At 35.3% G+C, this 14,946-nt stretch overlaps 1 protein-coding gene across 14 annotated transcripts in view; it reads left to right on the top strand.

Annotated features, from left to right (window-relative positions):
* CDC42BPA (CDC42 binding protein kinase alpha) overlaps positions 1 to 14,946 on the top strand; it is a 299,246-nt gene that overhangs the window by 179,910 nt on the left and 104,390 nt on the right. For all 14 annotated transcript variants that reach the window (XM_040263625.1, XM_040263632.1, XM_040263627.1 and 11 more), the window contains exon 12: positions 11,333 to 11,466. In XM_040263625.1, coding sequence (XP_040119559.1) covers positions 11,333 to 11,466 — 134 coding nt within the window. The remainder of the gene's footprint in view (positions 1 to 11,332; positions 11,467 to 14,946) is intronic.

The raw sequence follows: 14,946 nt of genomic DNA on the forward strand, positions 1-14,946 counted from the left end.
CACACACACACACACACACACACACACACACACACACACACACACACTCTCTCTCTCTCTCTCTCTCTCTCTCTCTCTCTCTCTCTCTCTCTCTCTCTCTCTCTCTATCAATTCATCCATCAGTGGGCACTTAGTTTGCTTCTGTGTCTTGGCTACTTTAAATAATGCTGTAATGAATATGAGAGTGCACACATCTTTTTAAGTCAATGTTTTTGTTTCACTCTGATAAATACCCAGAAGTAGTATTGCTGGATCATATGGTAGTTCCATTTTTAATTTTTTGAAGACTCTCCATACTGTTTACTGTAATAGGAGCCCCAATTTACATTTCCACCAGTATTGCAAAAGGGTTCCCTTTTTCCCACATCTTTGCCAACACTTTTTATTTCTTATCTTTTAGAGACAGCCGTTCTGACAGGTGTGAGATAATTTTTCACTGTGGTTAGATTTACATTTCCCTTGAACACCTTTTCATGTTGGCTATCTGTATGTCTTTTTTTAGAAAAATGTTTCTGGCTCCTCTGCCCCTTTTTGGATGGGATTATTTGTCTCTATTAACTTGTTGACCTTAAAAATAAAAGTCAGTTATTTTTCCAGAAAAAATAATGGTTTTATTTGGGAATACCAGAAAATTGCAATAGGGCAAGCAAGCCACAGCAAAATCCATAGGCAAGTCTAACAAAGTAGAGGAACATTATTTCATAGAAAAAAATGAGAAAGTTGAGAAAGATTGTTTTGAACGGAAGTTCATTGGAGAAAAGTGAGAGTTTAGGGTGATGATGGTTTCTCATTGGCTGAGTTCCTGGGGTAGTTGATTTTTTTGTAGGAGATGTGATACACTGTCTTTCCTGTTGGGGCCTGTAATTGATGCTTCCTCTCTTGGGGTCTATAATTGACAGTTCTTTCTGTAATTGATGTAGAGAGGTCTGTGTTGAATTTCCCCCATCTGGCCTCCCAACTCCATTTTAGTGAGGCTTCTATTGATTTTCACAGACATCTTGTCAGATATTTGATTTGCAAACATTTTCTCCCATCCTGTATGTTGCTTTTTATTTTTATTTTTTTATGGTTTCCTTTGCTGTGCAGAAGCTTTCTAGTTTGATGTAGTCTCATTTATTGATTTTTGCTTTTGGCTGTGGTGTCAGCGTAATTGTATTGTTGGCCTTGTAAAATGAGTTTGAGATTACTCCCTCTTTTATTTTTTGAAAGAGTTTAAGAAGAATTGACATTGATTCTTATTAAAGTGTCGGGTAGAACTCACCAGTAAAGTCATCAAGTCCTAGATTTTTCTTTGTTGGGACGATTTTGATTACTAATTCAGGATTCTTACTCTAGTGGCTTAAACTGTAAAGCTAGATGTCTTGAGTTTTGTTTTGTTTTGCTGTGTTTAATGCTGTGAACTTCCTTCTTAGAATTGCTTTTGCTGCATTCCATAAGTTTTGATATATTTTTTCTATTTTGATTTGTTTCTGTATTTTTTTGAAGTTCCTCTTTTAATTTCTTTTTGACCCACTGGTTACTCAGGAATATGTTACTTTCCACATTTTTGTGAATTTTCCCAGTGTTTCTCCTTACTAATTTCTAGTGTCATATACCTTTGTGGTTGGAAAAAGTCCTTGGTATTTCAGTCTTTCTAAATTTGTTAAGACTTGTTTTGTAACCTAACTTGATCTACCCTGAAGAAATGTTCCATGTATTTGAGAAGACTGTATATGTGCTGCTGTTGGTCGGAATGTTTTGGTTAGGTCCTAGTGGTCTGAAATATAAGCCATGTCGTGTTTCCTCATTGATTTTCTGTCTAGATAATGTATCCATGGTTGAAAGTAGAGTATTGAAGTCCCCTACCGTTATTCTATTGTCTATTTCTCCCTTCAGATCTATTGTATTTGCCTAATATATTTAGGCACTACAATACTGGGGTCATGAAAATTTATAATTATTGTATCCTGTTGATGAGTTTATTATTATATAATAACTTTATTATTATAACTTTTTCTTTTCTTGTTACTGTTTTTGGCTTATCCTCCATTTTGTCTGACAAAAGTGTGGCTACCCTTGTTCTCTTTTGGTTTCCATTTGCACGGAATACCTTTTTCCATTCCTTCATTTTGAGCCTGTGTGTGTCTCATAGGCAGCAGGTAGTTGGGTGTTGGTTTTTTATCCATTCAGTCACGTGAGTCTTTATTGGAGAGTATAATCCATTTATATATAAAGTAATTATTGAGTGAAGTGAAGTGAAGTCGCTCAGTCGTGTCCGACTCTTTGCAACCCCATGGACTGTAGCCTACAGGGCTCCTCTGTCCGTGGAATTTTCCAGGCAAGAGTACAGGAGTGGGTTGTTATTTGCTTCTCCAGGGGATCTTCCTGACCCAGGGACCCAGGCCTCCGGCATTGCAGGCAGACACTTTACCATCTGAGCCACAAGGGAAGCCCCAAACTTGGTCCTAACTGTCAGGCGAGTGTATGTTCCTCGGTTCTGTCTCGCCCACAAAGATTTGGAGCGACAGACGTTAAAGCCCTCGGCACGTCACAGCTCTCGGGTCTTGGACAAACCATGTTATAGCTCCTAGGCAAATCAGTGTTACAGCTCTATTTTATTTAGAAAATAGCAGGAGAATTCATCCTGGAAGCGTGAGGGCATGCCAACCCAAAGACGTGAAGAGAAGAGGGTGGAGGAGCGCGCCAGCACGTGGGAGAGAGAAAGAGTGCACGCGGGCAGGAGCGGAGTGGAGGAGGGGAGAGGGAGAGTGAGGAGAGTGTAATCCATTTATATCTAAAGTAATTATTGAGTAGGTATGGATTTACTAATGTCATCTTATGGTTTTCTGACAGTTTTATAGTTCCTTTGTTCCATGCTTCCTCTCTTATTGAGTTCATTTGTTATTGTTGTTGCTCAGTTGTGTCCAACTCTTTGTGACCCCATGGACTACAGCACGCCAGGCTTCCCTGTCCTTCACCATCTCCCAGAGTATGCTCAAGCTCATGTCCATTGAGTTAGTGGTGCCATCCAGCCATCTCACGCTCTGTCATCCCCTTCTCCTGCCATTAGTCTTTCCCAGCATCAGGGTCTTTTCCAGTGAGTCAGTTCTTCACATCACATGGCCAAAGTATTGCAGCTAAACTTCAGCATCAGTCCTTGCAATGAATATTCAGGATTCCTTTCCTTTAGAATGGACTGGTTTGATTTCCTTACTGTCCAAGGGACTCTCAAGAGTCTTCTCCAGCACCACAGTTCAAAAGCATCAATTCTTTGGCGCTCAGTGAATTGACGATTTTTCCGTAGTGGTGCTTTGATTTCCTTTTCTTTCTCTTTCATGTATCTCCTGAAGATTTTTGCTTTGTGATTTCCATAAAGCATGCATAAAATATCATATTACAGTCTATTTTATGTTGATGACAGCTTTTTATTCTCTTGGTTTATTATATAATTGTTTTAATTATTTCCTCTTCAGCTATTTTAGAAGCACATCAGACAAGGTTATAATGTTTTCTTAAACCACGAAGTATAATTTAGAAAACTTAAGGTGAGAAAAAAATTCTATTGTACTTACCCATATTTTTACATGATGCTCTTCTTTCTTCCTGATATTGTTGAATTCCTTGTTTTGTTGTTTGCTTCCTATTTAGAGACTTTCCTTTATTTTTTAAAGGAAGATCTGCTACCAACAAATTCTCTTCATTTTTCTTCATCAAAGAATGTCCTGATTTTCCCTTTATTCCTAAAAAATGTTTTTGCTGAACATAGTCTATATTGCAAGTTTTCTGGGTTTTTTTGTTTCTTTGTTTGTTTGTTTAGGCATCTGAAAAATACCATACTGCTTCCTTTAGGTTTCCTGTTTTCTGAGGAGACATTCACTGTCATTCTGAGTATTTTTTCCCCTTTACACAAGGTGTTTTCCTCTTGACTGCTTGCAAAATTTTTCTTTTTCTTTAGTTTTCTTGTGTTTAATGATATGTTTTGGCATGAATTTCTTCGAGTTTATTCTATTTTGTGTTTGTTCATCTTCTTGAATCTTTAGGTTTATCAGTCTTGCCAATTTTCAGAATTTTTTAGACTAGTTCTTTAAGCACTTTTACAGACCTTCCTACTTTCTCTTCTTCTGAAACTGATGACACAGGTGTAAGATCTTTGGTTAATCATCCAACTCCCAGAGGTTCTGTTCATTTTTGTTTTCATTTTGCTTTTGTTTTTTCCTGTTATTCAGATTGGCCAATTTCTGTTGTTTTATCTTCAAGTTCACTGATCCCTTTGACACCTCCTCTGTGCTGCAGAATCTACCTATCAAGATTTTTATTTTATTAATTTCTAAAATTTCCATTTTGTTCTTTAACCTTCCATTTCTTTGCTGAGATTTTTTTGTCTTTGCTGTGGTCTTACATTTATTCCTTTGTTTCAAATATGTGTATAATTGCTTATTGAAGCATTTTTATCATAGATGTGTTAATATCTTGTCAGATTATTCTGACATCTCTGTTAAATATTTTGGTGTCAGCATCCATTGATTTTCTTTTCTTGTTCAAGTTGAGATTTTTCTAGTTCTTGGTAGGATGAGTGATTTTGATTAATGACAACAGGTCTTGTTTAACCTTCCACTTTAGCTGGCTTTTCTGGACACCACTCCAGCAATGGAGAGGAGGTTGCCATCTCCTTATTGCCAGGTTGGAGGTAGAAATCCAGTTTCCTCACTTGGCTTTCTTTGACACCCGATGAAGGGCTCCTTGTTATTCCTGGAAGGGAATGGAAGTTCCAGCCCACTGCCTAATACTATGATAGGGGTGGCCTTATTCCTGCTGGCAATGGTGAAAGTTCTTTTCTGATGGCACCCCAGTAGGGAGAAGGGGAAGATCCTCATTACTGCTGGGTGGGAGGTGGACGTCCTGGTTCCCCCTGTAGTTTTCACTGACACTTGTGTGGAAAGAGGCTTGTTACCAGCTAAGGGGGTTGAAAAATCCTGCTCTCCCTTCTCTAATTACCCTCATGGTGTGTTTGGACACATACCCAATTGGAAATTGGATTGGGAATATAGCTCCTCACTTGTCTTTGGCTAACATATAACATAGGTGGACATGGGGCCACAGTGTTTTCTGTTGTGTTTAAGCAGAGTGGTTATTTTCTAAAACTTTTCTGTCTTGCTATTTTGCCCCTTACTTGGTTCTTTGGCTATAAAGAGTAACCTTTGTTTGGGCCTTTATTCTCTGTTTCTGTTAGAATTTCTGGGTTGCTGGTTTCTTCAGCTCTGAGTCTATGAAATAAGAACCAAAAAGAAAAGCCAGAGAACTTAGCACTGTGTAGTTTCAGTGTCCTGACACACTGAAACTTCACCACCACCAATTTTTTAAAAATTTGTATATTGTGTTACTTCCCTCACCTCACTACTAGACTGTAAGCTCCTTGAAAACAGTGACTTTGAGTATTGTATTCTGTGATATATTGAAGTACCTGTAATAGTGCTTGGCACATAAAAATCCCTAAATCAATATTTGTTGATGACTGAGTGAATAAATGACTAAATGAAATCTCGTTCTTGGAAATCTCTGAGCACTTCCTAATGTGTGTTCCTGCATTGTATCTTTATAGGCAATTCCAACATGCTTATATCCCTTACATGCAAATAAATGGTCCCTGGAATTACCCAATTGGGGAAATTGATGGCCGTTAAATTATTAGTTGAATAATGTCCTTCCTTTACTCCTACCTTCTCTTTAAGTTCAGTGCTTATAGGACTATTCTCATTATTTTGGAATATAATCAGTGAAAAAGGCTATATCCCTTTTAGTATTCTTCCTTTCCAAGCACTTTTTTCTTGATCATGTCAGTCTCAGTGATACTCTCAATTTTATTTCATCTCTGAAATATCATTCATTCATTTTTTTTAAACCTTTTTGGAGAAGGAAATGGCAACCCACTCGAGTACTCTTGCCTGGAAAATCCCATGGGCTACAGTCCATGGAGTCGCAAAGGGTCGGACACAACTGGGCGACTGAACTTTTTTTTTTGGTGGTGGTAAGAAAATACATAACATAAAAATGGCCATCTTAACCATTTTTAAATGTACAGTTCAGTAACATTAAGCACATTCACACTGCTATGCAACCATCGACACCATCCATTTCCAAAACCTTCCATTATCTCAAACTGAAACACTTTATCCATTAAACAGTAACTCCTATTCTTCCCACCCACTAATACCTGGCATCCACCATTCTACCTTCTGTTCCTTTGAATTTGACTACTTTGGGAACCTCATATAAATGGAATCATCAAATATTTGTCCTTTTGTGACTGACTTATTTCACTTAGTGTATTATATTCAAGATTTATCCATGTTACAGCATGTGTCATAATTGCCTCCCTTAATATGATATTCCACAGTATGTATATACCACATTTCATTTATCCATCTATTTACTGATGGACCCTTAGGCTGCTTCCACCTTTTGTTTATTGTGAATTATACTGCTGTGAAGATGAGTGTACAAATATCTGCACAAAGTCTTTTTTAGGTGTATAATAAGCGGAATTCCTGAATTATATGGTAATTCTGTGTTTGATCTTTTAGGAATTGCCATACAGTGGCTATACCACTCACATTCTTGCCAGCAACATTTATTCTTTCTTTCTTCTGTGTACCAAGAATTACACTAGATACTAGAGGCATAGTGGTAAAATTGAGGTTAGATCTGTCTCATTCATAATTGTATCCAAGCTGTCTTAAATAGTTTGTTGATCTAAAGAGCAAGAGATAAAACAAGTGTACCCCTAAGGACCTGCCTGATGAATAGTCTTTGAGGCTTTAGTCCTGGCTTGAAAGGAAAATAAGTGTCCAGGTCACCTTCAATCTCTTGTGCCTTTACATACCTCATAAGCAAGATCTTTCAGTTCAGTTCAGTTCAGTTCAGTTCAATCGCTCAGTTGCATCCAACTCTGAGACCCCATGAATTGCAGCACGCCAGGCCTCCCTGTCCATCACCAACTCCCGGAGTTCACCCAAACTCATGTGCATCCAGTCGGTGATGCCATCCAGCCATCTCATCCTCTGTCATCCCCTTCTCCTCCCGCCCTCAATCCCTCCCAGCATCAGAGTCTTTTCCAATGAGTCAACTCTTCCCATGAGGTGGCCAAAGTACTGGAGTTTCAGCTTTAGCATCAGTCCTTCCAAAGAACACCCAGGACTGATCTCCTTTAGGATGGACTGGTTGGATCTCCTTGCAGTCCAAGGGACTCTCAAGAGTCTTCTCCAACACCACAGTTCAAAAGCATCAATTCGGTGCTCAGCTTTCTTCACAGTCCAACTCTCACATCCATACATGACTACTGGAAAAACCAAAGCCTTGACTAGACAGACCTTTGTTGGAAAAGTAATGTCTCTGCTTTTGAATGTGCTATCTAGGTTGATCATAACTTTCCTTCCAAGGAGTAAGTGTCTTTTAATTTCATGGCTGCAATCACCATCTGCAGTGATTTTGGAGCCCCCCAAAATAAAGTCTGACACTGTTTCCACCGTTTCCCCATCTATTTCCCGTGAAGTGATGGGACTAGATGCTATGATCTTCGTTTTCTGAATGTTGAGCTTTAAGCCAACTTTTCACTCTCCACTTTCACTTTCATCAAGAGGCTTTTTAGTTCCTCTTTACTTTCTGCCATAAGGGTGGTTTCATCTGCACATCTGAGGTTATTGATATTTCTCCTGGCAATCTTGATTCCAGCTTGTGCTTCTTCCAGCCCAGCGTTTCTCATGAGCAAGATCTTTAATCAATATTAATGTTTTTCTCTTTTTTCCCCTATGGCAGTGTTACCCAATATTTTAAAACTCCTAAAAAATTGAATACACTTATAATTATTTGCAATTTTTTTAATATTTGCTTTCCTCATTGCACTCCAAACTCTTAAGTAGGACAGAATTTCCTGATACCATATAACAGACACACAACATATATTGACCATATACAGCCAAATAAAAATTCATATTTTCATTTAATATTTTTATATGAAAAATAAAGGTATGTTTTGTAAATGAAACATCTGTTGTGACCTATAATGTGCTTTATGTCCCTGTTCTTTTTATTGCCTCAAAGTTGGTGGTATGTGCTGCTGCCCCTGCTCATGTGCTACTGTCCGGGTCTCCAACTCTAAAACACCTTTGCCCGTCCTCTGGCTCCCTGTATCCATTTTCTCCTTCTTTCTCTGTGTGTGTCTCTCTCTCTCTCTCTCTCTCTCACACACACACACACACAAATACATGTACATACTGTCCTACATTATGTAAGTTCAGGCGAAAAATAGTGCCTGGAGGGGAAGATAATATGGGACTCTTTTCCTTCATCGTGGTTTAGAAGTAAAATCTCTTCACATCAGAAGAGTTTCCAGTTATTTGAGGAAATAAGACCACAATGGAAAAGCTGTGACACTGCTTTTACGTATCAGAAAGAGGTGCTTTCTTCTGCCCGCCGTCGTCTGCCTCCAGTTTGAGCCCCTCTGCAGACTGTCGGTGTTCCTCCGTGAGCGCTACTTTGTGTGTGCTTAGTCGCTCGGTGGAGTCCAACCCTTTGCGAACCCATTGTACCGTAGTCCGCCAGCAACGCCTTAGTCATGCCTTTCTCGTAATTCCTCTGTCATCCATATAACTGGCCCCACAATTTGTATTTGACTTCCTGCTTTTTAAAGAGTGTTACTCTTGTCTTCCTATCTCCTTTAAGACAGAGACCATATTTTATATTGAGATATACTACACAGTGCAAAGAAAGTTGCTGTGTATTTTGCCCTCATTTAATCCTTGAGTTTCAGGATTCTACTTGCAGCTGTGAGTTAAGAGCCTTTTGGTTGGTATGAGCTAATCTCACTCCCCTAGTATTGCTTTTCTCTTTATTCACTAAAACTGATTTTAAACAATTTCATCTAAATGTTTTGACTAAATCAAGCTGACATATATTTAATAGATATTTTTATTAATCTTTAAGGATTTCTTTCAAAATTTTAATTGAATGAGCTCTTTGTTGTAGTGCAAGTGAAGGTCCTTCTGCCTGAGCCGTTTTACAATAGTTGGCCAAAGTTCAGTATATTCTGGACTTTTCTTGATTTTTCCCCTGCTTTGGGGCAGTATAAAATTCTGTGTATTCCAAATTACAGGTGCTATACTTCTCTCCATATTAGAGGATTTTATAAATAATTGGGTAGGTTTGTCTTCTCCAACTTTTTTATTCAGTACATTTCCTTATGTACTTCTCATAATTTATCTGATATTTAAATGAGTATTTTTAATTCTTTAGGCATTTCTGAAGTGTCTGAAATAGGAATCATGAAAATCTGACATGTATTTTGTATATCTCCTTAACAACTTCATTGTAAAGCTTCTAACATGAAATGGCTGGGATAAAAGTAAAATTCAACCTGTATTGAAATAAAACAATAAAAATATCCTTAAAGAGTATTGAAATGGTCACATTTAATACACTTTGCTGTAAAGGTTATATGATACAGACATTTTATGAAATACTGATTTTTTTTTTTTGTTTCTAACGAAGAGCAGTTTTGATAAATGAATGTACTCAGTAATTTGCAAAAGATTTTAGCATGCTAGGGAAGAGCTTTTCAAGGTAGAAGAAAGAAGTGAGCATTCTCAGAAGGCATTACTAAATGTACCATGCTTCTACTCTAGATTGATATAGCTTACCCATAAAATTTGATTAAAATGATGCCAAAAATGACAGAAATCAGCTGTCACATACTAAATTGTGACTCCAAGTTATTGGAAATAACTAAATTGATACCTACTTCAGAAGTTGTTAAAATTCTAAAAATGCTGAAAACTTAAAATAACAAAAAAAGATGTTTGAAAGAAATTAGTATAAACAAAAAATTCCCACATGAACTGCTGAAATTTTAAAAAATGATAAAATGTAATTTTCTGAATATAAATCTGATCTTTAAGTTTAAACATCCATTGATATTTTCTATTGTTCTTCAAGGAAAACATTTCTTATTATATTCTGTTAAGACAAAATGAAAATAATTAAATGTAACTTTGCAGATATTTTCAAAATTGCTAAAAACTGTGCTATCTATAAATGTGTTTAGACTTCATAATACCTAATATAGATAAGCTTTTAATAAATCTAAGGAATCTAGAACCAGTTAGTTTGTAATTTGTGAATACATTTAGCTGACTTCTTGACTTCAGGACTTTTATGCAAATGAAATGCTCTTCAATAGGATTAATGTATTTTTTTTTTTTTGATTAATGTATTATAAACACTTCTTCATTTATTGAAAGCATCAAACTCAACAGTGTGCAATGCTTTGTGCATTTGTTTCTGACCTTTAATTTGCAAATGAGCCACCTGGGAATCTTGTTAAATATAGATTCTGATTCAGTAGGTTTGATGTGGGGCCCGAGATTCTGCATTTCTAATAGGCTCCCAGAGGATGCTAACACTACTTGTATGGAGTTGACACTCAAAGTAACAAGGTTGTAAAGAATAGAAAATATCTAGCACAAAATTAACAATGAATGTGCTAATATTTCTGTTTTCACTGGCTTTAATTCTTTGATTTGCTAATTTACTTTTAATACCAGGGATATTTTATATCAACTTAATTAAATTTTATGTAAGCATATGTTAACATTAATAATTTTGTTTTTAAAATAACTCTTTTGAACTGATAATGGTTAAATATTTATAATTGCATTACCTTTTTAGTTGGAGAGTTGATGTAAGATTGGTGGGCTGTAGTTGCCTGTGATCCTCATTTAGCAATGTCACTTTAGGCAAGTTACTCAACTCCCTGAGCCTATTTCAAATATTTACTTGTAGAAATCAGAGTTTATTCTTTCACCACTAGTGAAACCAAGCAGGGTGATTTGGAGCATTAGAATTTGGAGCATCATGCAGTAATTTGAGGATTATCAACAGAAGAATGCTAACTAATAGTAGAGGAAAATGTACCTGTTTTGTTTGATTGATTGTGTTCTTTTTTGTAAGTTTTAAGTTTTTAATTGGTTCTGAAGTTACTATTTTTTTGAAAGTATGGCCTTTTTTCTAATAAATATGTAAGATATTTTTGCACATAAATTTTGTGCAAAATCTTTGCACATGAAATTTACTCTTCACACTGGCATTACCTATTCACCATCTTTACAGTGAACTGATAAGCATTTAATTGTCATGAGTCAGTGACATGTGGTGTCAGTAAGCTAAATACCAATTTCAAGATACTTAATTTACTTGATTTAAAGCAACTCAGTGATAGTTTTTGAAGATTTATTGTAAATGGTTGGTGTTGAGTGTTTGTCTTTATGCAAATAGTAAATGAAACATTGTCTCCTATTTTCAGAATCAAGTCACTTGGAACAGCAACTTGAAGAAGCTAATTCTGTGAGGCGAGAATTAGATGATGCTTTTAGACAAATCAAGGCTTATGAAAAGCAAATCAAGACATTACAACAAGAAAGGGAAGAATTAAATAAGGTAAAAATAAATAAACAGATTGTTAACGTCTTTTCTGAATTCTTAATCTTGTTTACTTTGTATACTGAAAGTATTCATAATGAATTACAATAATTATATTTTATCTGTAAAATGTTGGTTTAAAAACTTAAGAAATATTTTGGTGTTTGACATTTTATGAATGGCAATTGCGAAGAAACCTTTATATACCTGAGGCTTCAAAGTGCAGAATCTATTGTTCTTTTGGAAAGTTAGTAATCAAAGGACTTGATTAAAAGTAAATGTTACTGAAAAAGAAATATCATGAGGAAATGAGAGAATAGTAAAAATCAATTTAGTGTCTATGGAAAAATGAAAAATATAGGCATATTTTCACTGTGACTTGCTTATGAACATTCCTAAAAGATTGTGACAGAAGATTTCTTTAATTCTTTAATCATTTTTTTAGGTGTCAGTTTATCTTTCAAAGCATGGATGAATAAGCTAAAGTTATTTTTGTAAGAACTTTGTGAACATATAAGTATTACTATAAACATCTACAAAATTTATTAATAGCTAGGACACTGTAACACAATCCAATAGAGTATATAATATTTGAACAGTAGAGAAATATACTTAAATGACACACTGTGTGTATTTTGCCTTTCATTAACAAATTTTAAAATGTTGAAACTAATACTAGCCAACACAAAAAAGAAATGAGTGGCTTATGACATAGTATAAATTGTATTCAATGATGTTGTATATAATTCATTGATAATATAGAGGAAGTACTTCTGGGGAAGACATAAGTCTTGCTGCCCGTAAAGAAATGGAGATAATTAAAAATAAAACAAATAACCTTTTGCTGACGAAGCTAGTCAAAAAGATTAACAGTAAAAGCTATGAAGGTCAACGTGAATTACATTAGTATATTTTTATGTTTTTCTTGAATCACTTTCAAACAGTGTCTGGTACAAATTCACATATTTTTATGATCAATTTAATAATTGTAATTTATAGCAGAGGTCCTATTTGTTTTAATAATATTATTTTATTAGTGGTTATTATTATGTGTTTAAAGGTAGGATTACTCAGCCAAACTTAGTTAACATAATAAGGATGAGCATCTGATATCTAGATTTATGGTTACTTTGTCAATTTTTAATAAGTTTTGATATTAAAAATCCTTTAGTATATTCTGAGAAGAGGGTAGTGCTAAAATGAAATACGTATTGATAAAGAATTTTAAATGATTTGTCTGATACCCTACAGGCAGCAGATATTCTTTTTAAGATTTTTTTCATTTGAGGCATATACAAAATAAATGTAACATTATATATGTAAATATACATATATATAAAGTTATAATGTTATATAACATATATAAGTTTTGATATAAATAATAGATGAACCTAACATCTAACTTAAGAAATAGACCATTACCTATTTTATGGCATAGCCCTGGGTAGTCATTTCCTTCCTTTTCTCTCCACTTCCCTGGCAATGTTTTGAATTTTATGTTAATCATTCTATTAGTTAAAAAATTTTTATCACATATTAGTGTATCTCAAAACAGTATATTAGTGTTGCTTGTTTTTAAGCTTATAAAATAGTATAATTCATCAATATAACTGTTGATCATTTACTTAGTTGCTATATACACCATTATTTCAAAACCCACAATTTACTTATCTAATTTTTTGCTTGCAGACATTTAGGTTGCTTCTAATTGATAACTACTATAAATGATGCTGCTGTGAACATTCTTGAACATATATCCAAATACACACACAGGCACACACACAAACACAAATAGAATAATTGGGTCATAGGCAATGCGAGTATTCTATTTTTTATGACAATGTCAAATCATTTCCACTGGTTGTACCAATTTATACTCCCACCAGTAGTGCATAAGAATTTTTATATTCAGCATTGCTTCATATTATTAGAAATGTTATTTTTGAAAAACCTAATCTAAATTGACATTTTAGGTCTAAAATGATATTTTAGTATGGCCTTAATTTGCATTTTTTAATTACTAACGAGGTCGAGTAACTCCACACATATCCTTTTATCATTTTTATTTCTTATTTTCTGAAATACTTTTTAATATCCTTCATACATTTTTCTGTTGGGTTGTTTGTCTTTTCCTTATTGGTCTGTAAGAATTCTTGAAATTCTCTGGCATGCTAATCTTTTGTCGATTATATATGTTACAGATGTCTCCCAGCTAGTGGCTTGTCTTTTCATTTTCTTTATAGGATCCTTTGAATAGCAAAAAGTTTTTAGTCTTAAAGTAGCCAAATTCATCAATCTTTATTTTTATGATTATTGCATTTGCTGGCTTATGTAAGAAGTCTGAGGTAAAAAAACAATGCTCCTAAATTTTTATCTGGACCTTTTATAAGTTTGGTCTTCATATTTAAGTTTTTAATGCATCAGCAATTTGTTTTTGTGTATCATATGAGTTAAGGATCCAATTTCACTTTTTCCCATATAGCTAGCCAGCTGTTCATTTGTTAAATAAGCCCTCCTTCCCCCAGTGATGGGCAGTATCCCCTCTCTCGTATATTAAATTTCCATTTATTCAGCTCTCTAGTCCTTGAAGACTATGATGGGATTTTGTTTCAAATTGCATTAAATCTATGTAGAGCAATTTCAGGAGAATTGACATCATTATAATATTGAGTCTTTAAGTTCTTATCCATTATTTATTAATATCACTCTAAATGCTCACAGGATTTCAAGAGTAAGGCAAGATTATTATCATTTTCATTCAGAAAGAAAACTCAAGGAGGAGTCCCAAAAAACTGAATGAGGGTGTTTATACAGAGGAGAGGGGCAGATGCTTCCTGCTTGCCCTCTATCTCTACCCACCTTTCTGAGGGTTTCCTTGGAAACCTAAAGAGAAGAATCTAGGACCCTTTGAAGTATAAATGAGTCACTCCAGTGAAAAGTTAAGTCCGACTCTCCAGCTCTAAAAAGAGGGTGTCTCCTTGGTTCTAGCTCTTATCTCTCTCTCAGCCCCTCCTTGAAATGAAAACACCTAAGCCCAGGAGTTAAATCTCTTTGCCGTTTTCTCACTGTCTAAATTAGTCATAAAGACTTGCTCATGTCCTAAGTTTCAGTAAAATTTGCTTAGAAAGGCCTAACTGTACAAAAACATAAAATTATTTTATCCTCAAACGCTGTATATCTGTGTATCTTTAAAGTATTTTAAAATGTTTCTCCATAAAATGCTACGCAGGTCTTGTTTGCCTCTCCTTAAATTTATTATCCTAAGTTTTCATGTATTAAATTGTGAAAAGAAAGTTGTTAGTTGCTCTGTCACATCCAGCTCTTTGTGACCCCATGGACGGCACTCCATCAGGCTCCTCTGTCCATGGGATTTTCCAGGCAAGAATGCTGGATTGGGTTGCCATGCCCTTCTCCAGGAATCTTCCTGACGCAGGGATCAACCTGGGTCTCCTGCATTACAGGCAGAGTCTTCACCATCTGAGCCACCGTTGAAGTCCC

This window comes from Oryx dammah, unplaced genomic scaffold (genome assembly GCF_014754425.2).
Source record: "Oryx dammah isolate SB20612 unplaced genomic scaffold, SCBI_Odam_1.1 HiC_scaffold_21, whole genome shotgun sequence".
NCBI lineage: Eukaryota > Metazoa > Chordata > Mammalia > Artiodactyla > Bovidae > Oryx > Oryx dammah.